Below are 27,026 nucleotides of genomic sequence, written 5' to 3'. Positions count from 1 at the left end.
CTCTTCAGAAAATACTCCAGGGTCATAAAAAAAGGGGTCTGTATACAACAATGTCTTTTTCATCCTATTTTTTGGTATCATTTCTGACTGATTTCTTAAGAACAAAGCACCTGAAAACTGAGGACAACAATACTGTTATACAGCACTGTCCTCACGCAGCGCATGCTGCTCGACAAGTACAGTCAGTTTCATTCCAGAACGTGACGGTTCTGCTTCCTCCATGCGTAATCAAACGTGAACAAAAAAGGGAAATAAAAGAGGGATTTCTCCAAGAGGTGCCAAATATCCACTATTCTAAAAAATAAACCAGAAATCAAGCTGAATACTGAAAACAACATTCTAGGCAACCTGATTTATTTTCCAGTTAGGCAGACCTCTGTCTCATAGCATGTCAACAGAGAATAGCTAAGCATGGCCCATTGCTCTGGCCAGAAGGAACCCCCTTTCAAGCCTCTTCTGCCATAAGTAATATTACCTGGTTTTAATTTTTAATCTTAATTCTACCATCAATCCAAAGAAAAAAGTGAAATTAAAAAAAAAAGACAACAAAAAAAAAACCTCCCTAGTTTTTCATTGCACACTTACCAGCAAGCTACTGCTTTCCTACTAAAACATGGAGCTGTGTCATTATGTGTTACATTTTAAAGAGTATTTCAATAGCAACTTCAAGAAACTGCACTTTCATTTTCTATTTAGACACGAAGGTTCTTTCTGTGTAAATAAAAAAATCATCTCATATCTAATTACTTTCATCCACTATAACCAGATTTATAAAGAAATATCAATAATTTAATTTGCCAATGAACTGTACCAGGTCTGCAGCACTACCAGACTTGGTGTATCAGCTAGCTTTTTGAAAATCTATTTTGATTTGGTACTTCTAAATTGCTACAGCATACAGTCTTGAATATTCCATCTCAAACGTCAGAGTGCAAACTGCAGCTTTTTGTAGTTAATTTTCTGTTAATACTTTCAATCTTTTTCTCACACTAAAATTGTATTACTGCCAAGAAAAGAAAACTCTTTCATGGAAGGCCTGAAAACTATGCCCCTACTCTGATTTAAGGAAGCTCAAAACGAAATATAAATATAGTTCCAGTACAGATTTTCTCAGTAATTTTTTTAGGTTATCAAGAAAACATCTAGAGTGTTGATCTGGTTATACTCATGTCAGACAAACTACATGTCACATTAACTACCTCCAGGAAGTTATTCCAAACACAAAATAAACTGTTTATGCCACTTCTCAGATAGATAGCATGACAGATTGTTATTAATTGAAGACAGATGAAATACATTAATTTGATTGCAAGCATGTGTTTACTTTCTCACTGTCATGTACACTCTATTGCTGATGCTTTTCTATGAGGATAGAGTAACAAATCAAATGTTGTATTAGAAGACTTACTAAGGCAGAATAATAGCTGGTGCTGCACTTTAATACTTAAAAAACTATACTTAACATTTCCAGTTAAAACAGGAAATCACTGGTTTCAGAACGCAAAAAAAAAATGATAGCTTAAAAACTCTGGTAATTTACACAAAATATTGTAACACTTCCTCCTCTAAAAAAAATTAGAGCTATCAGCAAATATGCTTCTCAATTACAAAAAAAATACAGCTTTCTAAATGACAAATCTATGATCTGACTGCCTTCCAAAAGACAAATTCCTACTGATACAAGACATGAAAATGTATGCCTAATATGGGAAAGGGAAGGTGAGCAATTCCTAGGTCTCTGGTTAAAAACAGAAAGATATAATGCCTGTCAATGAGGTTTGCTGGTTTTATGCACACCTCTCATATACGCCTACACTTATTTGTACAAAGCTTATGTGGAAGTATCTTTCTTGTCCAAAAAAATGTCATGCAAAAACACAAAATCTGAGCTTCTTGGAATATTTCACACATTAAAATCAAATTGATGAGGCTGACAGACAGTTTGTTCTAACACGGGAAATAGTAAAAAAGAATGTGCTTACCATGACAAGTTCTCTGATTGGCATTTATGAAAGTAGCTGCAGTTATCACATTAATTCTTTTTACTAAAAGTATCCCATATTAAATGAGACTTTCAAATACTGTTAAACAAAAAGCAATTACAGCACTTCTCCTAAAGCTTTAAAGCACAGTGGTTCTTGAGCATCTTAGGCTAATGAGGTTAACACTTGCAAGATTTAAAATAGGTTTCAACAGAAAACAAGAAGAGCAGCCAGAAGTAAATGCCTTTATCTCATCACACAAAGTGCAGCTAACTAAAGAGGACACGGTGTGACAGGATTCTTGCATAATAACAAGCATGTTTAACGTCTGGTAGATGGCAGGTCATTTTTAAGATGATGTTAACCTTTGCAAATACAGACAGCAGGCATCTTTTCGTATAAAAGTAAAACTTCTAATGAAGGAAAAAAAACAATACACCCAAGCTCCTTTTCAAAACTAGGATGATAGATGACACAGCTTGAAGAGACAGTTACAGAGAAAATAAAAATTTTTATTTTTTTTTTTCCCAGCTAGACATTTCCTATTTTCATTTTTAATAAATTCTCGGCAGAAATTCTTGCAACCATTTCTAATTTGACTGAACAGTCTACAACTACACTGACAGCTGGAATCTGATCTCTTCTGTTAGGTACCTGTACCACTTATCCCTACCCCTAATGCTGACATTTTTGGAAACAAGTATTCAGAAAAGATTATATTATTAAACTAATATAAATTTGAGCCACCTTGAATATTATTTTTCAATTAAAGCATAACTGGAACTACTCTACTTTTTTTTTTTCTTTTTGAAAGGGTATTGTAAAGCCACAAAAGGCAAGAAAGGAGGATGTAAGGCATTGCTGACTGTCTTCTCCCCACCCAGCAACTCAAGTGGCTCAGTACACTGAAGATCTACCAAGCCAGCAGACAGTGAACTCGGAACAAATTAAACAAGGCACAAGGAGTTTAGACATGGTGCAGATGATTTTATAACATATCTCTGTTTGCTGCAGTGAACAGACCTAAACAAACACATCCTTAGGGTAAATTTAACAAATCAAGTGGGGCTGTGAATGAAAGAACATGAAACACTTTTTGTGCGTTCTGGTATGGAGAATAAACAGCCTCGCTTCAGCAAACTAATGCTACTCTCTCAAAAATATCATCTCACAAGACTTTAATGTTCTCTAACTTCACACCTTTGGTTAATTAGTTTTTACTTTCCACACAGAAACATATTCTAAGATTACAAGCTCCTCCTGAAGAGAAGACAATTTGTTCACTGTTGCTTTTTATCCAGTCTCTCAGATTCTTATACAGCCCTAGTACCAATTTAAAAACCTTTTACAGTTAGTAATAGTTCATTTGCTGACTAATTTGCTTCCCAGTAAATTAGGCAAATACCATTCTTGTTTTTACAAAGGGAAAATGAAACACATATGAAAAGATAAATTTAATGCCTTGCTAAGATCACAGGAAATTTCACTGAATCATCAATTTACTGCTTTGTGTACTAAATCATCATTCATCTTCTTTTACACTTGTATACAGGCTTCCTAATCGTTGTGCCAATGAGAAATTTAAGTTATTAAGTTAAAGGTGTTAATCTAGACTCAATATGTTAATCTAGACTCAAACTCTTTAGGAGTAGCTATTTCCTAGAGACAAGGAGAAATGGGAAAAAGCCTAGGACAGGAGAACACAGCTGGGGAGCTGAATTTTTCTTGCTATATTAGCTCAATTATAAAAATCACAGGACAGGCACAGTGACCAGCACAGGACAGGAACACAGTTGAAAATGTTTATTGAATGATGCTGAGAAAGCAAAGAAAAATAAGCTGTGTTCACACAAACCATAATCCCCAATGTCCAATACCATGTAGATTAATTCCACTCCCAACAGGCACACTAAAACCCTGGCATTAGACAAGGATATGTTTAATGAAATTATAAATTATATAATTTATATTATATTTATAATTTATATTTATATTATGCAATAGCATTAGTGTGACCATCTCTGAGAAACAGAAGTTCTGTTAATGAAGAACCATAACTCAAATACAGTAGAGCCTGAAAACATGCAATAATTCTTTTGTATCTCTGAAACTCTAATTGCAGCATTTCTTCTCACATTCTTAAGATTTTCTGAAAGTAATGCGTATGGTATTTCACTTTTTGGATCCAGCATCCTTCATAAACACAGTAATTAAGCATACACATAGAAAAAATCAAGTCTAAAGTGAGACATCATTTTCTAATTCCCAACATTTTAGTAATACCAACAAGGAAAAAGTTATACCACTTAGAATGAAGATTTTTGCTCACCAGTGTGAGACTACCCTTTATAGAACAACATACGAGAAACACAGAAATATTTGATTCATTATCTTTTAATAGTATTTTTAACACTGCAATGGCTGCAATATATTTTTTAAATGTTCATATGCACTCCTATGGACAAAGTAATTTCTATGTGCCTAATTTCAAAAACCACATTTCTCTTTAGATTGGACATTACTGGGTTTGATAGTAGTTTCCAAAGTTTCCTGTAATGAACTTCAACGACTGCCTCAGCACTTTAAAACAAGACTCGCTGGCAGAAAAAAAAAAAAGAAACTCTTCTCTGATTCAACACGAAACTATTTTTATCAGGATTACTGCAAGTAAGAAAAAAAAGTGTTCAGATTGATTTAGCTGAGCTACTAGGGACAAAGTGCTGGGTTCAATAGCTTTTATCAAAAATAAATTTCCTCCTTCTATTATTAAAGGTAAGTTATAGGACAGAGGTTAAAAAAGGGTGAAAAACAAAAACACTCTTTTTCTACTAATCCAAATAGATATCTGTTGTTTTGGTTGAATTTAACAATTCCATAATACCAACAGAGGGTAAAAAAAGATATGATAGTAATGCCATTTCTGAAATTCTAAGTTGAATATTATTTTAAGTGTTCTTTAGTGCATTATTGAAGACATGAAGTTGCAATGTACTAAACATTCAGAAGATGGTGCTAGTCCAATATATCCACAAGCCATGGGTGGATCAGATTCTCTTCATCTCTCTCAAATATTTTCTCTAATTTTCATGTATCTACTACATCATCACTGAATTTATCAATACCAGGACAAGGTGCTGTCATCAGCAGTTAAGTACTAAGAGGACTACTAAATTATATCATTCTAAAAGTCATTAAGATTTACAGGATTGACAGGCATAAAATATAAAGCTGACTATAATTTCATAAACTCAGGGTCGTGGGATCTTTACAAAAACTCATACAACATTTACATCCTGCCTTCAGTCACTCACATCTGTCTCCTTCTGCAGTCACAGTTTCAAGACCTACTGATGCCAGCACCAAAGCTTGGAAAGTCCCAAACTGCTGTCCCACTGCTGGCTCTTCATCCCCACCTTCATGCCACAGTGTAACTATGCTCTCCTCACCTACTTAGGAGGCCATGCAACTCCTGTGAGCTTAGGAAGCACAGTGAGCTGATCCATGTTAAAAATAGCCACTTCTTTTTGACTGCTCTGTTTAACCCAGATCAAGTCTCAGATCCGATTTCCCGTGGAGCAGCGGTGGTAACTTCAAGCTGCAAATGAGCTTCACCACAAGGCAAACCAATTGTGGAACTGCAGCCTCCTTGTGCTTGCAAGGGCTGAATTCCTTCTCGGCACTGAAAAGGACTGGCAAGTTAACAAGGACAGTCTCATTACTGCATATGAAAAACTAAAATTTTTTATATTATTAAAGGCAGATATCTATTTATTAAGATATGAGATGCAGTCTGCAGCTACAGACAGAAATCAAAACTAATTCCATCTGCCCTCTCCCCACCAAACCCCTACAAAATCTTGGAAGTGATTTCCAGTTCTGCCTATAATTCAAACATTATACAGCCCCTTCCACACTAAGTACAGCTGGACAAGTACTTTCTTCCAAAAAATAGTAAATCTGAACATATTAAAACATCAAGCAAATGGTCTTATCCTTACCTAGCAGTTCCTAAAACAGTGTTTTCAAATAATGCATAGGAACATATCTCAGAGTAATATATTTCATGAAGCCATGGAAATGAATTATTAATACCAAACTTACTTCTATAAAAAGAATTTACCTAATAAATAACAATTCCTCAGAGGACCCATGCCAGCATTCTTGATGGCTACTGCTGCATCTATCTACACTGTTTCCACAGGTATGCTTCTGTTGACTTCAGGCCGACAGCTAAGTTTGGCTGTCCTCTCCAGTGTGATGCTTTTATCCAATACTCTGAATTACTTGCTTCTACCAGAGCCAACCCAGGTCAACTCCAAGGCCCTTCCATGCCTGATTCCTTTGTGATTCCAGCAGCTTTAATAAGGACTTGGAGACACTTAGTGCTTCTCCTACATACCCCTCTGGGAACTCTCCCACAACAAAAATTATAAATGAACGTGAAATCATTCACTGGGATATAAAAGCAAGCCTTAAATGTTCAAAGATCAGGCCAAGTCAGTATTACTGTTATTACAGTAAACCTCCAGCATTAAGCAATTTCAAACATCAGTTCTTCTTCCAAAATTTTCCAATGCAGAGACAAGATTGGCACATACCTGAGAGAAATTTCTCAGTTACTAGGCAATTTATTACTGCTTAACTGTTCCATGTGTATCAAATCCTGTTTAAGAGCAGCCCAGCTTTTCTTCCATTTGGAAGCTTTTGTAACTAATTATTACTAAACCAAACTGATTTCAACTGGCAGTTAAAAAATTAATAGTGCAACTGAACTTTATATTAAATGACTTTTTATAAGAAAAAAAAATGAGGCTGCTTAGTAAATAAATATAACATATTTCAATTAACTACAAAAGGAGAAATTAAACCCAAACACATTCAGATCAATGACAGTAAATTTATCAGCTAATTCTTAAACTGAGCCACAGCATGTCAAAGACCACAAAGAACTGAAATCGAACTATATATTCTTAACGATATGATGATTTCAGAGCAGACAGTAGAAATGGAACAGTACAAACCTCTTATGCATTTGCCAGCTCACATATTTCATTATCACAATCTAGTCATCCAGGCAAAAAAAAAAAAAACAAAACAAAACTGAATTTTAATCAATACAACAGTTGGTTCATCACTGTCTTGAAGAACCGTTCTTGCCTCTGAGCAGAATGAGCATATACCTCATTTCCCCGACATAAATTTCTGTCATGGTGTGAACATTTGGTCTAGAACTTCATTAGCTTAACAGAAAGCTATTATAAAATCAGATATTGTGGAAAAGCTACAGCCTTTTCCCAAACAAATTTAAAACATCAAACAGTGGACACACTAAGACAGATTATACTAATATTGCAACTTTATTAAACAGTATTAACCAGTTTCAGATGAGTAGAAGGAACCAAGTCATCAGGGTAGCTATAAGGGACTGAACAAAAATCATTAACTTTGTCCAAGACTTTAAAAGCTATATAATGCATAAAGGAACGAAGGGAATAAGAAAATTTCTTTATACAGAATTTGTTACAAATCAGGACCCATATTCTTCTCAAAGCTAACCCAGTCATCTGTCTATGCAAAACAATCAGATTCCCTCTTTTTGTTTCTTTCTCACACATAAACAGAAAAAAAAAAAAATTAACCAAACCAACCTCATACCAAAAAGACTTTCATCAGGAAAGTAGATGGTTCAGCAGAAAAGGCAGGCCTGAAATTAGTTAGAAAAATTATAATTTCTTTAGCAGTTTAAGCTACCATAACTGCAAATCAAAGGGATGGTCCTGGCTTCTCCTGGGCTATTGGGTGAGCATTTCCAAAGCTTCTCATGTGACAGCATCACTGCAGAAGAAAAGGAATCCACATGTTCATTCAAATAAGAACTCCTCTTTGTTCTGTCCATTTGAGGCTGGATTAGTGAACAGAACTCACTCCATGCAGTGCTACCATGACTGCAGATGACAAAGGCAAAAGTGCATGAAGTCAATCATGAAATCACCTCAGACCAGGCTGTGTTGTAGGAAATACATCACTGAGAACAGCTAAATTTGAACACATGTATCCACTCTCATAAGTTTTTGTCAGGATTCATCTTGATTTGAAAATATTAAGCAAGTAAGTTAGGGTTCAGCTGGAACTTCTTTTGTAAACTTTTTAACACTTCTTTTCTAAAACTTCCCAAAACCAAAGGTGAGAGTCTCTGCTCCATTCCGTTTTTGTTTAACTTTGAGAAATCAGTTACATCTGACTTGAAGCAGAACTTAGCTGCTTAAAGTGTATTTTCCCAGACTATTTGGTCAGTCATGACCTCAGACAGTGAAACAAACCCAATCTATTTTTTATAGTTTGAAGTCCTCAAGCATCAGTAGTATTTCCTTTGCTAGGTTTGAAAAGGAACAGGAGAATTTGCGTCAAGAAGTTAATAAGTCCCTTGTAAATAACCCCAAGATATTATCTACTAAAATTTTAGCACAGACCTGCTAATGACCTAACTTCTTTGCGACTCAGAATACTCCCCCTCTTCTAATATACATTAAGTGTTTCCAGAGGCACAATTTCCATGGGTGAAGTGTTCTAAATTAGGATAGTAAAGAAACATTTTTAAGTTAATGGTTAAACGTTTGTTTCGGCCATCACTGACCACTCCGACAAATTTATGTCAACATCATGATTCTATTTAAAACATATCAATAAAAATATATTAAACAACACATTAGATTCTTAGAACTTTTCAGTATCACAAATTCCTTTAACACAGTCTCGGCAAGAAACAGGGTTTTCAGAAAAATCTGTAAGATTCACACAGTTGAACTGGTTTAGAGAGAGCAGATACTTCAAAGAAAGACCTTGAAGGCTTAAAATTAACCACCAGTAACTACTGAGTATTCAGTACTTCTCTTTGTCCCCCAGACTTCTTAATTACTGTATCCAAAGACAATTGTATTAAAAAATAAATAAGACTGGATGGTGTTGGAATAACCACCAGAATCCAGATCACATTCTCTCACCTGCACTGCTCCAACCAACCAGCTACAAAGTAATACACAGAAATATAGCTACGCTGTCTAAGGAACTGAGGTCAAAATTGCAAGGATGTGTGTGTAGAGGTGCTTTGTTCAATGTCCTAAAGGACTTTTTCAGACCTTGAAGTTGGGGAGAAGGAGATGCAACAGTTCAAGAGAGTGAATTTGGGCGTTTTTTTAATCCAGTAGTTGAAGGTCTGGCATAGGCCACACCAGAAACTTCCTTTAAAGAGTATTCAGCAGCAGGTACTGGGGCAGGAAAATAAGAAACAGTACAACTACAGTGACCACTCCTTGACACACACCCCACCCTAAGGCAGCCTGAGTTCCTCAGCCTGACACTCCATCTCCAGGTTGCCAGCAATACAGCTGAAATGTTTTATAGCTACTGGTGGTGCACCGCTTCGTCTCTGTGGCTCCTTTCTGAAGCCATGTGCACTTCTGGCTTCTACAATGAATAGGACTTCCACAATTTAGTCATTCACAATGTGAAAAAAATAATTTAATCTGTTTATTTTAAGTTTGCTGCTTAATAAAAAGGCATGAGATTTCATCAGGTTTGTATTGAAAAGATGCCAGGTAATTGTTCTCTACCCTCTTTTCATGCTTTTGTACACCTGTTTTTCTTTTTCTGACTTCTAGGAAACTCAATCTATTTTGTCCCACCTCATATAAAAGCTTTTTCATTCCTCTGGTCATCATTGCTCTCTTGTGTAAACTGGGATCACCTAAATTTTCCTCAATTCTAAAGGATAATTCTGATACGCATACCTAAAATTCTAATCCCAGTCTTATCAGAGCTTTGCAGTTTGGCACCAGAGATACACATTGTGTTAGAAGGAAATTACTGGCTTGGCATTTTGCTTGTCCTACTTGTTTCTTCTTTTCATTTCAGAAATGACAGTAGGAAATTTGTAGGGAATTCAAACTAAATATAAAAATGAGACATCCAGCAAACGAAGTGATAAATAAGCTTTTCAGGTTCTTCCTTTCTAATAATATGAAGTCACAACATACTCAGACATATAAGGAGAAAACAATGACCAAGTAATTTTAAAAGAATTTACATTGCAACTCAACTCATCTTCACCAGCTAATCTTTGCCCATGCAAAGCAAACAAGGGCATATTGCAGAGACAGATGTGTTAAATGAATGTCACACCGAACCTTTGAACACGAGATGTTTGGCTGCACATCACAGGCCACACTGCTGGGAGCAAAAGTGATACTGAAGGTATTTCCACAAGTGTGGAAACCTCAACACAACAAAGCAACAAGTACCAAGATCAGTGATGGCACCAGGATATAACCTGCTAAGATTAAAAGACAACAGACACCCCAAAAAAAACCAAAAAACAAAAAATTGCAGCTTTGAAGAAACTTCAGTAGCATCTCTGCTGCCACACAAAACATTCAATGACTACAGCCATCTACCTGACATGCCCCCCAACTGCCTGAAGACAATTCCACACCCAGATGCATGCTCTGAACGAGCACTGACACAGTAAGCTTGAGCTAAGTGAACTCAGTATGGCCCTACCACAGGGTAACCTGCTGGGACAAGTCACACCGGCTCCGAGTGCTCCCTGACATCTGAAGGCCTTGCAGTGACCATGTATCAACTTACAGAATAGACCAGCCAGGACAAGATCAAAATAAAATGTTCAAACAAATTCCAGAGATATGTATACATGGATATTAAGTCACAGAGCTTCTCCCACTCTAGCCCCACCACCCACAATATCAGCAAACACAAAATGTTCTTGAAAGAACTACTTTCTGATTTTTCTCTTTCTGAAGGTGGATTGAACAAGGAATAGTCCAAATCTTGAGTCTTTCTTTTAAATACTCAACATCTGATAAACTCTCTGCCTGTTTCTGTCCAACTGATCTTAATCAGATTTAGTAACCTGGACTAAAAAAGAGAAATCCTATGATTACCTCAAACTACTCAAATCATGAGCAGAACTATAATGCCTGCAATATTTGGCACAAGGGAAGTATTATGCTTGGTCTTGGAATTTGGGGATTTCAATGAACAAGATCCCTCATTAGAATCAAATGGGGACAGATGTACTTACATGTGGGTGGGCATGGGTGGACATCAGCCCCTCCAACCTCTCTAATGAGCAATTTCCTCAGATTCAAAGAAAAATTTCATAAAAAGTTAAAGAGAAATGGCAACTTGCCTCCTATTACCACTGGCCTAACTGCTCGGGCTGCTGGTTCTATAAAAACGTTTTTTTTCAAAGAAAATTATTGTTAAAACCATTTGGCTGAAAGTGAAGAACTATTGAAAAGTACAGTCAAACTGGCAGCTTGCTCTTAAAATTCCCCCCACCATTTTTATAAGTATCGTTTTGCTTGTGGCTTTTAACAGCTGTTCACACACGTCTAAGCTAGATGTGAACTTTTATTTTCCCAAAACTAAATGGGAAGCTTTAAACAGCATCTGATTTAATTTTTTTTTTTTTTTAATTAAAAGCGGAGGTTAAAAGGACTGTGGAAATGGATGATGCAGCTGTGCTGATGCTAGGGAAAAGAATTCCAGAACAAGAAGTGAGGTAGAATAAACACACAAAATAAATTTCCCTACACTAAGTGCATGACACACACAAGTGACTTTATTAGCTAAAGAGAAGTTAACTCTATGTTTCTTCAGAAACATTTTCCAAAATTAAACTAAATTGTATTTTGCAAATACAATAGAATTGCGATGTCTAGTACGTTTTTGCATCAGACCAATCCTAAAATTAATTCCAGAATGAAGCAGTTTCACATGTTATTCGCAAATTCATTTAGAAACTCAGATACCTCAGACATTCAAGACAGAATTAGCTCATTAATATTGCCATATATTACTGATTTGGTCACCAAAAGAATTAAACTTCCCCTGCATTTAGACATCTTCTTGGAAGAATGAAATATTTTGAGTAACATTTGTAATAGTACTGAGAGACTGAAAGATGAAAGCAGGCATTCCTAGGGGCTCTTTTTAAAGTACCAAAGCCAAGTTTTTTAAAGTACCAGTAGTTACTGGGCAACTAGGCAATGCTTTAAGCCTGTTTGAAAATTCCACCATTCAGCAGTCTACTTTTTTAAGCACCAGCATACTCACAAAAATTCTGCCTTCTTGGCTTAATTACCTAATACATCGCACTAAATACTAAATTCTAACAAAAAAAACCCACAGAAAGAATAAAAATGCCACAGCTTATTTCCACTTGTACATGTTAAGTACAAAAGCACACTATGAAAATATAACAATTCTGGATATCAACACATATTTAAAGGTCTATTCTACTAAAGTTCTTACAGAAAACAAAAGCAGCTCTAAGGCAGAAAATTCATAGGATTATGAAGGAAATGCCACATTAATTCATGTGGATTATGTATCTGGTATACTGTAGCAGCTCCAAAAGAAATCTTCTTCAGTACACTAGTAGAGCTACTACTTAAACTAAAAGAATTTAGTAGTTCATCCATCAAGTTTATTAAAAGAAGCTGTTAGAACTTCTATAAGATGTCTAATAGAATAAAAAATATCCAAAGTAAGCCACACTTCTCAAAACATAACTATTAGAAAAAGAAAATGAAAAAAAACAAAAGCCTGGTATATTGGGCTGATGAAACAACACTTCCTGGTCATCTGTGGATGAAAAGAAAACCAACACATTAAGAGCATTCCCTTTGCACCAAGGAAGAAGGTGTAAAGAGTATGCAGAAGATGAAACAGTGGAAGAAGAGAGAAAAGTAATCCAGTCTGGACAGCAGAGCCTAACAAAGAGAAGCAGATGGGAAATTACAGGGACGCAGTCATTTGTTTGCCTCCCTTGTCCACCCACATTCAAGAGGCTCACTATAAATATGAAAATCTGAGCTAATCAAAACCAGAAATCCAGAACATTCTAGTCAGGTCCAATAAAAAACATTGCAACCTGGATCCCTTCCGGGGTTTCCTCTGGGACAATACCCTCTGGGATTCTGTCTTTGATGATATGAAGCCTTGATTTCTGTTGGGTTAGCTCCTTGCTAAATCCAGGGCAAAATCAAGTTAAATAAATGAAACCCCAGTTACAGGTGAAACATTTTATGCATGTAATGCATATAAATTACGTTTGTACACTTTAACAAATCAAAAGCAGAAAAAAAATTCACCACAGGTAAACACAATGATATAGCATTAATGTTTCTGACCCTTCTATTAAAAAAAAAAAGTGCTTTAAGAACTGACATTAATATACTGTACACCACTTGCAGATAAAATGATTCAGAGTGCGCCAATTCCATGTTTTGTATTAGACAGAGCAGAAATGAAACTTCATTTCCAGAACGATGAAATTATTTTTAGTCACTTTTTATTTTATTTCCTAATTGTACTGTCCTCAGCACTACAAATTAATTATAAGAGCATCACTCAGTGGAAAGACAGAAGGAACTATCAATTACCAATATACATTTTGCTGAAACATACAGCTCTTAATATTCCACAAGTGAGCTGGAGAAAAAGTAGGCCAAGCAACTTCAGAAATGGATACACACTATAAACATGACAGAGATCCATCCATGCTATAAAATGCTCCAAAATGGACGACATAGAAACAGAAAATGCCTTGCTACTAACAAGACATTTCTTTGTCCAAAGGATATCAGATATAATTTCTTTTCCCTACTGTCAGTTAGTATGACCCTAAATGAGAAGGTAGCTCCCAAAAGGAACAGAGAAATTTTCCTGTCCTGAGAATTCTTAGCTGGAAGTGTTCCCCTCAGATTAAACAACTGCAAAAGCATGTGGTTTTGCAACCTAATAAATAAGGCATAACAAAGTGAAAGTAATCAAATTCAAATGAAAATAAAGCATTCAAATGAAAAATAACCACTTCCATCAGTAAAGCAATATAATCTGTTCAGGATAAGGAAAGTGGTTTTATTGCACGTTTGCTCAGTATTCCTTCTACACGTTCATTTCCTAATCACAGACTGTCAAGAACCAGGCTTTGTTTACTAATGGCAGCAGAGCTTAGGATATTAGCAACGTACTGCTTTACAGAAAATCAGATGGCCTTTCAAAATTATCTCTAGTTCAGTCTGAATTACTGGACATGAAGAAAGAGGTAGAGAACAAAATATTATGACCTGTGCTGTGCAGACCAAACCTGATTATGGAAAAAAGGCTTGTGGCTAAAATCACTGAAACAAATCTTGGCCACACTGATGTCAAAAGCCAGACAGTACCACTAACAATGGAACTAGACAGTCAGTTTTAAACTCATGATTTTTCAGTTCCCTCTCAAAGCAGATCAGATCTTAAAGCTTATGTCAATATGACAAAAAGAGTAGGGTACTATTCCATGTAAACATCACAATTAAAATAATCTTTCTGTGATCAATTATTTAAAAATTAAGAGACAAGGGGAGTTAACCGTTGTTTTGTTGACTCTGAAAGATCAAAACAGTGAATCTGTAAGTATGCTTCAATTTTAGAGAAACAATATACAAGGTATTTTTCTGTCCAGTTTGCTCTCCAGTGCCCTGCTTCCATTATTAGTTTGTTGCCATGCTCTAAGCTTAAAAATATGAAGGAAACTGAAGTCCTGTTTCAGTGCTTTTGAAGGCAACGAGACTGCTTGGAACAAGTGAGAGTAAGTGTATACAGTGGGATTGTGACGTTGCTATAGTACTCTTGCATGAATAGTAATTACTCTGCAAGTGTGTAAAGCAGACAGGCCCAGTTGCATAAGGCTCAATGCAGGTTTTATGAACTGCAGAAAAGCATGATTAGTATGGGGGGAAAAACATGTTTCACACTTTTATTGTAAAGAACATGAGAATCTCACAGAAACTGCCAGAACAGATGTTCATAAATTGGGCCCTTAATCTGCAGCACTTTCCAGGTTTTAAGCTATATCCACTGGTCTGTAGAACATATTCCTCTCTTTTTAATATAATTCTTCTGTTTAGTTTTTTTAATAAATAAGTTTATGACTTTAGTAGTGTTGCCAGCTGTTCAATTTTGATTTACTGTCAGAGTCTGCTTTAATATATAGTGGCTTTTGTGGCTTACCCATATAGATTACATTTTAAGCTTCAAGATATCACTATAAAGCAGCTGGAAAAAGTTTAGGCTGTGCTCAGAAACCAGCATTATTGCCCTAGTGATCAACCATTGAAACATGCAACTAGACCAGTAACCATTCTCTAATAAACTTTTGTATACACCATTCCCAAAATAAAACTGCAAAACTTACAGTGTAAAAGCAGGTCATCTTAACACATGTACTTTAAGAAGCCAGCCAAATAAAATTGCTAAATTATTAATTAGGCAGTATATTAGCTGGCAATAGAGATTTCCACAATGACTGCTCTTTATTCTTTACTTATATTGTTTCCTTTACTTCAATTGTGCAGCTTGAGACAACTTAAGAAATAAAAGATTTTAGAACTTATTCATATAGTGCTTTCTAAATATTTTATTTAAAGCAGCACCAAATATTACTGGGAAAGTACTCAGTACTCTTCAGATTGAACCACTTTCAACCTCACAGAATTGCAATACAACCAGACTAAAAAATATCTCAACCAAGAGAACCAAACAGTTTGATTCAGAAAGATCAGTATGGTGCCTTGTGAGAGGGATTTTTTTGCTTGCTTTACACTGTTATTTTCTCCCAAGTTTAGATTTGCCAGCTGGACAATATCCATGGTGCATTACTTTCACCAAGTCCTATCATAGACCTATGTGGAAGGCAGACCTACATCATGGAAGATATAGTGGGAAAAATAAAACAAAAATTAAACCAGCTTTTCTACATATAGCATCAGGAGCAAAGCCTGTAGGAGAATGAAGAATGAACAGAAGCATAATAATGCACGTTCCATGAGACAATGCAGAAGCATATCCAAAACAAAATGGGTCAAGGTTTTCCACAATGCTTTTGGAGGGAGAGTAAGAAGTAGACTTCAAAATGCCACCATTTTCTATGTTATGAGCAGAATATAAAAATATTTTTGAAACAGTTCGACTTAACAGTATGACCAACAACACCTATACGCTGCTTTCGCCTGCATGCCTACACCAGATTACTTTCCAAGTCTCCTGTAAATGTTTAAAGTAAGGTTTTAGGAACTGACAGTCTCTCTTTCTGTCCATAGTATCAAAGGTGTGCTATCTGTACAAACCTTGTTTTTTCCAGCCTTCATGGTAAATTATCTACCACAAAAAAAAAATGCTTGGTTGGAAAATTCAACAATTTAAAGCTGTCCTCAACACACATCATGATTATATCCCTCGATTTGTCCAAAGCAAGCCTTTCCCAAGACATTTTACTGTTCTGTGTGTTCCATTCAACTATTTAGGCTGTAGCTTTTTTTAGTTACTTTTTGTTTTGCATATGAAACAAAAAGCAATAGTCCTGATGGCAGCTCTTAAATGGTATGACTTAGGTATGATTGAGTTCTCCAGTTAGTCAGAAAGAGTTAATGTTATTCCTCTTTCTGTACACATATTTCAAAACTTTAATGAATTCTACCATCATATACTAGTATTATACCACTATGGTATATTCCTGTTATCACATATAATTAGGTGAATATATTGGACATTATACAACCAAAGAAAATCCTCATATTAAACAGATTAAAAAAGGTAATCCAGAAGAATATTATAAAATAGGGCCTAGCATGAAAACATCAGAGTAAATTTGGAGTAGCTCACTAAATGTGCTCTAAATTTACACCCATTTAAACAACAAAAATTTTTAATCTTAAGCACTACTTCTGGAAAAAAAATAGAGTTAAAAAACAAAAAAAAATATTAAAATATTGAAAAATTCATAGGGAGCTCAGTATTTTGAAATAGAAACTACATGCAATGTAGATAAAGGTCTCCTCTTTTACAACCCTATTTTAAGTATATAAATTAGACTAGTAATTTACCATTCATCATCCCTGTACTCCCCCCTCCTTAACCAACACATTTCAGTACATCTTAATTCATTTCTAACTGAATTTAATGCTAAGTCTTAGATAGATCTCTCCTTCGAAAACAAGCATATTTTGCAAGTATCCTCCAAACCACAAGGGCTGGGAATACAGAGTATAAATAACAATACTCTCTGCATTTAACTAAAAGGCTTATCTCAATGATCTGTTTGATACTGGTTTAGTAATTACTCCCATGGTAACAAATTCACAGTCTCATATTACACACACATAAGTAATGACTTTTTTTCTTTTTTTCAAACGCCATTTTTCCCCTCAAAAACACATGATAAAATACTCCAAAGTAGAAAGTAGAAAGAAACTGCAGCAGAATTGGTACTCCATCAAGAGATACTTTCTCAAATACTGGAACAATGAAGAACTCATGATCATAAGTGATTAATATGCTTAAAGCTCTATCAAAAAAGGCACACATTTAGCAAAGTACACATTCCTGTACTGAAACGGGTATCATAAACCCACAGTGTCTTAGGAATGGAGCTGTAACTGTGGCCTAAACTCAAAATGGTACCATTCATTTCCACTTCTCTTGCAAAACCCCAATAAACATGATGATGTCATGACAATTACACAATTTAAAAATAGGCACACAATGCATTCCCTGTAATTTTTCTTCTTTGTTCTTAAATCTGCTTGCACAGTGAAGGTTATCCATTATTACTCCCTATATTAGCATAGACTATCCTTCATTCCCTAAATTGAGCTGGAATGACTGCTTACTTCCAATAAGTCTTTTTTTATTATTTATTTCTTTTTTTTTTTCCTTTTTATTTATTGAAATCAAAAGAAAAATCTGAGGTTTTCCCTGCTGATTAGGAATAAATTTCTCTCCCACATTTTCTGCCCATTCAAAGTATTAAATGTATTCAACTACTACATGTGTTTCACTTGTAGCTGCAGAGCACACATAAACACTGAACAACTCTTGCTATATTTATCAGTCTGACTCTGAAACTCTGATGCTTTAAAAAAAGATTAGTTTACTGACTTATCTAGCTTTTAAATAGAAAATAATGCTACAATAGCATTTGTCTTTTTCTCTATTTTGTCCGAAATCCTAGTACTAATGTCCTAGTCACACTCAAAATTTGGTTATCCTCTCTCATCAACTTCCTTCAAATAATAATATATGAGAATATATTTCCACAGTAGCTAGTGGAGACATTCCTACAAATCAATGTGCTGCAGTGATACAGGAATAAAAGCTTACTTCACTGTAATGATGCTTCCAGACTTCCCTCAAGTCAGGTGGTTACTTGCAGTTAATGATCTGTGACATACCACACAAGTAGTCCTAAAAAGACTTATTATCCACTGCATGTGCAACAATATTTGCTTTATGGATGGCTAAATGAATGAAGACATTCAATGTAACTGTAAAAGTAAAATCAAAAGAAAACTTACAAGTAACATGTTTTCTTTGAGTAAAAGAGCTGTGAACATTTTCCATTAATACTTAACCTTTTGCTGGAGCAGTGCAACCACATATAATGCTTGAATCCATAAAGCCCAAGAGCTGCTCAGGGTTAACACTGATTAACTACCCCCAATCAAATGTTATAACTTTTAAAAATTTCAGAGTTTCCCTCCACTAATGAAATCAAAATTGCATTTATGTCAGGTGGCAAATATAGGAGCAGGACAATTGGCAAAGAAAAGAAATTCTGCCCTGTTTTAAAATCAGGTAATTTTTTTCAATCCAATAAAACAGACATGAATTTGACTGTGTTTTAAAACTGTATATTATGCTCCACTGACTTCTATTAATATACTAATAGAAAAGAATAGCAAATTAACCTAAAATAAGCTCCAATCCAACAGCACAGTATCTCCCATAACTCTCAGACTGTGCAGACATTCACACATTTTCTGTTTATAATTTTTTTCATTTACTAGACTCAGCTTTTGTCCACCATATGTCCACCGTAGATTAACTATTCCCTTAGGTACAATTAAGGGCTTTCCATTTGTTGTAAGAAGACCTAAGTATGAAGGACGCAGCCAGAAAAAACATTTCTACCTAAACCAAAAACAGAAGCACATTCAGCCTGAACTATAGTTTATGCAGCATCTTTTTTATTGGGCGTATGTCTACATCACTAAATAAACCACAGACAAAATCCAAGGAAACATAAGAGATCTCTCAGCATTTCATTTGTGTATTATTATAAAAATATGATACATATACTGTTCTAACCTTTGTATTTAAACGGTTTACTTCTATTTGCATTTTTCAATGACATCTCTACAGATTTTTCTCCATTTAAGCATAACTGCTAGGGAATGAGAATATATTATTTACTGGCATTTCTGCAGCACTGGTGTTTGAGTTCCAGCTACACTAACAACTGTCTACCAGATCCTTGAACTTCGTTGTGGTTCTTGGTTAGTCATAGCAGGCAAAACTCAAGTGCACAAAAAACCTCAAGTGAAGCCTCAAGATTTTACATGTAGGAAGAAGAAAACAATTTTTTCATTGTTATTAAAATTAAAAAAATTGTAGCATAAGAACTGTTTATTAGTTGGAATAGTTCATGACTATTGTCACTTTCTTGTTTTTAGCACTGTATGACCCAAATGAGAAAACATTATTTTCTGCAAATAGTTTGCACAGATCTAAATTTCCCTGGTTCAAATGAATGCAAATTCATTGATTTTCATAGAACTACACCTGCCCTGTTGGCAGGGCTCTGTCTAGCTGTACAAATCTCAAACTCAGACAAGCCGTACAACAGTAACATATCTTCTATGTGCAAGCTGTGTATATTGTTCAGCTTCTATTGTCTGTAATGAACCCCATACTGCAGCAGAACACAAATGAAAAGGCAAGCTCACTACTAACTAATACTATCTGGACTTAATACAGGCATTTGATAAGGATTATTAATTATCTTTTGAGCAGTATGAGAGAAAGGATTCACCATCAAAAAATACAGCGTATACATGCTTCAATAATGGCTACCACACTAAGAAAATCCAGAAGTCTAAAAATTTGCCTTTAACCACTTATCAGCTTCTGTGTCCACTGCCTTCTCATCCTAGAGATCATTTTGTGAAGGATTCTGAAAGAAGGCTCAATGTAAAACATGGGCTGATCTGCAATCCTTTGCAATAGACACATTTATCACAGCAAGTCACATGAAGACTGGAGCCAAAATGGAATACATATGCACAGATCCTTTCTTTCCTGCCAGGTGTTTTCTCTTCAGACAATACAATATGGCAAGGTAAATACTACACAAGAGCAATAAAGCTTCCTTCTTTTGTTCTGTATAGTGTTCTGTAAGTTCAGATCCTTTCCAAAGAATAGCACATGAGGTTCAAACTCTAATCACAGTTTAGCACACTTGTCCACATGGCAATTTAACAGACAGTTAAATAGATCTCTTCACCATGGATGGTACCCAGCATTATTAATGTTACGCTAAGCATGATTTAGGATCAAAATCTTGCAAGACAGATACTTTCTCAGACAAGCAAGGTAATTTTCTCACTCAAAAAATGTGTGTGCTTCTAGGTTGCTCCCACTGCTAAAGTAATACAGAGCACATTGAGACATGGGTTGGAAATATATTATTATGGTGGATAAAAGATCATTTTCACCTCTGGTTTTCCTTTCCATTAATTTAAGTTCCTTGATAAAAGTAATTTTTAATAAAGTTACCTGGCCATTGAAACAAATAAATCCACAAGACTGCAATTTTCTATTAATCATACAAGCTGGTTGAGACAAATATTCTATACATATTTTTTAAAGCAGACTATCATTTTACATTTATTCAAATGAGTTTGTAAATTGACTGTAGCACAGGACAAGGCTTTCTTTTTAAGGGAGTCTCTACATGTAAGTAGTTTACCCTCCAATTCCAAGAGCATGTGTAAGGCTCAGGTGACCAGACCTGCTGTCAGGCATACAGGAACTTTAGTTTAATCAGGCATAAGACTCTAAAGAACAGGAGTCTTTGCATCAACTGCTCAACACTTGTCTTCATTACAGGTGAAGGACCTTAAAAGGGCAAGCCCACAGGAAGCAAGAACAGAAAACAAGAGGAGGTTGGGAGATACAAGAGAATGAATGCATAGCTCTTAATTTAAATAAAACAGATTATCAAAGTGAGCATTAATGAAGAAATTTTCTGAGTACAACGAGGGAGACTAAGTATATAATGCAGCAACAGAGTCAAAAAGCAGACTGAGCAAGATCCATGACCAGCCAGATTCACACTAGTACACAGTACACCAAATGTTAATTTGTATCTGGGCTGGAAAATGTTTCTCTCTTTGCTCAGATAAGATAGGTAAAAACATTTTATGTTGTATGTAAGGGCAAGTTAAAGGGTACACTAAAATGTAACCTTTAAACTTCACAATGTAACAGCATACCACTTCCTGTTCAGAGATAGCACTCCAAGTTCAATTAATCATGGCTAAGACGAACAAACGGTCAACATTCTTAATTAGTGTTGATGCATTCTCCTCTGTGCCCTCATCTGTCATGAAGATTGTTTAAAAATCTGAGTTATTAGTCTTTATTGAGGAGTGGATCTGGTTAATATCTCTAAGAACAGAAATCATTCATCTAGCCACTATACACCAGTACCTGATAATTCCTACCCCCTTTATAAGCTACAGATAACCACCGCCCTAAGACCATCTTGGTAGCTATAAATCAAAATGAGTATAGCTCCCATGCAACCTGGGTTAATTTTTGTTTACAATATATCCACTGAAAATGCTGGTATGACACTTGAGGAGACTCCTTATAGATTAGTGCAAAAGAAAATATATCAGGCAGTCAAGGTAGAAAGGAAGAAAACATAACAATCATACGAAACATGGTAAACTCTAATTCACACTTAATGACTAGAAGATCCATTGTGATCATTGAACTTTATCAATACCTAACTTAAGTAAAGATCCTAAGTGCACAAAACACAATTCATTCACTTGATAACTATTGTTTCATTTATACCATACAAATCAAAGTATTTAACAGCCATATATATATACAAAAGTTTTGAGTTACTGCATCGAAACTCTAAAAAAAAATGTTAAAATTAACAGTAAGGTTTACTCCCCAATACGCAGTACAAAGCAAATGTGTAGGACAGGGTATGGAAAAACGAAAAAAGGTACAGGAAGGAAAAAAGAATGAAAACTGAAACTAAGCACACAGAAGGAACCCAGCTTCAGTAAAGTACTGGTTTTACAATGGAAATCTGCATCTCTGAAGATCTTGCTCTCCCAATTATTTTTAATAAATTAGTGGGCAATGACAGTCTTTCATTTTAGCTACTACTGAATAACAAAAAAAAAAAAAAAAAAAAAAAGTAAAACCCACAGAAAATAAAGAGAGGTGGGAAGGTCCAGAATTCCATTTAGGTGTCAAGTCATACTGCTCTACTATTTTCAAATAAATCTCTGATGGATGAGATACCAGCAACTGATTGGAGCTTTTGAAGTACAAATTACATTTTCAAAGTTTCATGAGTAAATTTTAACCTCTTACAATCACAACAGGACATTTTAATAGCTTGACACCACTCTGAAGTTAATTATCATGCTTTAAATACACACAGCAGCTTACTGTGTTCATGCTGCTAATCTACTGCAATACACAATAAACCAGAACAGTGAAAACAAGCACTGATTCATTTAAATCAGTACTGAACAATTTCTTCAAGTTTTATGGAATACTAGAGAAATCCCTGCAAACTTAACATTTAACAGAATGACTACAAATTGATACTAGAAACCACTAATAAATTATCTATAAGACTGCATGACTTAACAGTAGTGAACAATTATGCACCATATACTGCTATGTATCAAATAATTCGCTTTCAATGACAAAATTACCCAGGGAAATTATCTTCATTTCATAGAATTCAAGTGCACAATTTTCTGTATCATATTGTGTAGAAAAATATTTCTGTTTTCTTCCAAGCTATAGCTTTATTCCTTGAGAGAATCCAGGTATATCTCCCCCAAAAATGGAAAAAATACACGTCTTTTAGACAGTATTAGTAAGAGAAAACAGACAAAGGACAGCCCAAGTAACTAAGCCAAAGTTCCAAAACAGAGGCTGAGCTTCCAAAGTCTTATCAAGGCATCTAAATACTGGCCCGAAGCTTTACAGTTGCTACGAATGAAAATTACTGCATTCTTGGCAAATTTTAAAAGCTTTTATCAGAAAGGAAGTTAAATGTTAGAATAACTTGGCTGTGGACACTGACATTTCTAGTCTTCCAGTGAGCTTACCTGGATATTTTCCTAAAAGACATGTACAGGTCAAAAAAAAACAAGTACAACCCTGAGACAGAAACCACTCACTGGAGTATTTCTCCTGAAGGATGCATGAGGTCAAGTAAGTTCATCAATTCATCAAATGGCTTTTCCTGGCTCTTAACCTGTTATTGCTCTTGCATTGTGTATGACTGTTTTATCACTCACTAAGTAAAGAAGTTGAACAGAGTGATTCCTCCTTAATAATTTGCTAATACCAGTAGTTTTATCTCTTCATAATATGTGAGCATCAACACCATTCTTCCATATGAACACCTTTTCTTATTTATGTAACAACAGGAGCCTGACTACAGTTTCCTCTCACAGACTATTAACGTTTTAGTATTGTGGTGAAAGGCCTTCTAAATATTCTTATCCTACTGTAGAATTCAGAAAAACAATATACTTTCAAAGTCTAATTTTTATCATGCTGAAATAAAAATGAAGCGAAAAAACCCCTCTGAACAGTATCCCCTGCATGCTCAACATGTGAAACAGCAACAAACATCCTTAGCATCACATGAAATCAGTATTTTGCTGCTTTTCTTTATGCATAGCTTCTGAAGGAAAACAAGGCAGCAAGCACTGCTCCTTCAGCTGCTATTTTCATAAAATTAAAGCCCTTTCACTAGTCAGTGTCAGCCTTTATCTGAAAATTCACCTAAGAAACCAGATTCTATTTCCAGGTGCTCCCAAGGAAACACTTGGATATTAAAGATTTGCGGGCATGTACATGTGAAAAGCAAACCAGAAATAGAAAGCCTCCAAATCAAAACCAATGTATCATTTCCCACATCTATTATGCCAGTTCAGCAAAGGAACACTTTTTAATGCTATGCTACAGTGTATCTTACTGCAAATACATAAGATTTGCAGAACTCCAGCTAGGAAGTCCAATTTTGGGGAAAAATAAAATGAGTGAAAAATATTTTTCATTTGAATTTCAACAGAATCTGCATTATAGACTCTGGTCTGCTAGAGTACAACACTGTCAGTGTTACACTTTCAGAAGTGCTGTTCATATATTGTAGCTCTAAGACCTTCTCTGTTTTCTTCACAGGAAATTAGTCTTTCATAATTAATGTCATAAAATGTTACAGCATCACTGTAGCACGACTACAATTAATGATTCTGAACGAAAGTGTTGTCTCGACATTGTTTTCAAATGATTTTAAACAATTCTAACTTGCTGGATAAGGTCCTTCTCTCAGATTTCTTCATGACATGGTCACTGTAACATAGAAACAAATTATTTGGAAAGTGAAAAAAATAAAATCTTTTTCTGTTGTTCAAATAAAAGTGTTAATACTGTTTAGAAATTATATGTCTGCTTCTACCACTTTGTTTCTAAAATTTTGATATGTTGCTTTTATCATCTTCAACAGAAAAAGGGGTAAGAAAGCCAGGATCAAGACATCAGATATGCTAATAAGGATGTTTGTGTAAGATTTTTTAGCTGCAAACGGGGAAATTTGAAATCCATCTAATTAAGGAACTATCTAAGTGATGATTGTACAAAGTGATATATTTTGGTAGTCAGAAGAAAACCGTTCTGTCACACTTACATGATCAAAAACAAGAGGTTAAAAAAAAAACCCAAAACAACACAAATAAGTCACCTGATGTGCACAACCACAGATAACATTAAAAAAAAATCTGATAAGCAACTCCTAAGTATTGTGCCTAACACACAGCATAACTTTTTAAAACATATCAGTAGTTGATGCAGCAGTCTCTTAACATACAGAACCATGAAATATACCTTTTACTACATGCAGAAATGCTCCCTGATTCTCCATTCCAGACACATGCCATGGCTATATCCTGGGGCCCTAGCAAATTCAAATACAGGCAAGTGATCTCTCTACTCCTGTCTGCTGCTCTCCAAGCAAAGAAGACACAGGGAGAGAAGCTGCAGGCTAGGCAAAGCATGATGCAGCAAGTCCCATAACATATCCTATCTGCTCAGAGCCAGAATCCTGAAGTACACCCAAATATGTCATCTGTACACAGCAAAAAAAACATAAGATAGTACTTAGTTGCATTTTGCTAAATACCTTATGTTGCTTCTTTAATAACAAACCACTTCCAGAGCTTCAATTAATATGTAAATATTAGTAACTTACTTTTATTTCCAACCAAGGCCACAAGTGGCTGTGTTTCTGATTCTTCATTCACTTTTTTTACCACATTATACCAGTCTTCCAAATTTTCAAAACTCTGGCCATTGGTAATATCATAAACCAAGAGAATACCCTAAATAAAAAGACATGTTTAAAATGTTACAGATTGTAAAAGAATTTAACATGGTAATATTTGCATCAGTCTTAATTATTATTGTCATAAAATAGAGCACTAACAAATAACAGCATCGTATCTTTTGAGGGTCAGTTACAGGAATTATAAATTTCTATACTACATACATTATTACAGTATTTCTCCTGCAGTTCATGTGCTCCAAATCCATGTTTGAGAAAAAATAAAGGCAACACAGTCAAGAGGACAATTAGTTATATAAGAAATAGTACAAACTGCATATGCTTTCTGATAAACCCAAAACAGCATTTCACACTAATAGGAAGATAAAAATCACACTGGAGAAGGATTTTTATTTTAACTAATATTAGTTGCAGTTTCAATGTTCCCTTTTCCAGGAAAAAAAAAAAAAAAGCAGTTCAATTTCATATCTCTGCACATTGTCATGTTTCTGATGTGTTTTGGGGATAAAGGCCAGATGCCATTCGTACAGTGCTGTAGAAGCTGAGTAAGAAGTATTGGCGAGCTTTAAAGTTTCAAAAGAGAACCTGAAGACATGGTGAGAACTCAAAAAGGAGTCCCATATATTTCAGAGGTTTTGGGCCAAGCTACATATGACAACTACTCAAAGGAGACACTGCTGACAATTCCTCAGCATAAATATCCAATATTAGAAAGCACAGCCTATTAACAGTCCAAATGACATCCCCATCCGCTCCAGAATTTTAAGATCAGCTCTCAGATCTTATTGAGTCTTCTGCCCCTGCTTTCCACTTCACCATAATAAAGTCAGTATCTGGTAAATGAGGAATAAAGTCTGAATTGGCTTCAGTCACATTTGCTGTCATGGAGTTCACACCTGGCTAAAAAAGCCCTAAATCTGTGCACTGTTTCTCACATGAAATTTTTACAAATATTCTGAAAAAACAGTATGATCCATACAAAAATAGCTGGGTCAATGACCTACTGTCTATAGAAAAGATTTTTCAAGTTCTTTCACACATTTGTCTGGGCCCAGTTTTGACTGATAGTCAAAAGGAGTGCCTTAGATCACAAAAAAGAGTGTACAATTAATAATTTCACATTTGACAACAAACTAGTACAGACTGCAAGACTATTTGAGGAGAGTTTAGATTTTATGATGACAAACAGTGTAAAATTAATAGGATGCAATTCAATAAATACCACAACAAGTTCAAAGGAAGCAATAATCAAGTGCACAGTAGGAAGCATCTGGCTCGAAGGAAGTTCTATATAATAGGACCAAGGAGTTACAGCTCACAACTGAATATGTCAAGCATATTTTGCAAATATGACTGGCATAAAACATTCCAGGTGAAATAATGCATCCATCTTTGGACATTTGAATGTCAAAAAAAGGGTACACTAGAAGAAACCAGTACCAATATCATAAGTTTAGAAATCATGACTGATATGAAAGAAGTGGGAAAAAAATCAAAACTGATTGCTTCAACAAACACATGAC

At 35.2% G+C, this 27,026-nt stretch overlaps 1 protein-coding gene across 3 annotated transcripts in view; it reads right to left on the bottom strand.

The window, feature by feature from the left end:
• The window catches only part of RAB28 (RAB28, member RAS oncogene family), a 63,171-nt gene that overhangs the window by 16,257 nt on the left and 19,888 nt on the right, over positions 1–27,026 (bottom strand). For all 3 annotated transcript variants that reach the window (XR_009277669.1, XM_058839036.1, XM_058839035.1), the window contains exon 4: positions 25,411–25,540. Coding sequence is in view for 2 of the 3 variants with exons in the window: in XM_058839036.1 (XP_058695019.1) it covers positions 25,411–25,540 (130 nt within the window). In the remaining variant the exon portion in view is untranslated. The remainder of the gene's footprint in view (positions 1–25,410; positions 25,541–27,026) is intronic.

The sequence above is a fragment of the Poecile atricapillus genome, chromosome 4 (genome assembly GCF_030490865.1).
Source record: "Poecile atricapillus isolate bPoeAtr1 chromosome 4, bPoeAtr1.hap1, whole genome shotgun sequence".
NCBI lineage: Eukaryota > Metazoa > Chordata > Aves > Passeriformes > Paridae > Poecile > Poecile atricapillus.
Note: the sequence above shows the minus strand (reverse complement) of the source record. Positions and strands in the feature narration are given on the sequence as shown.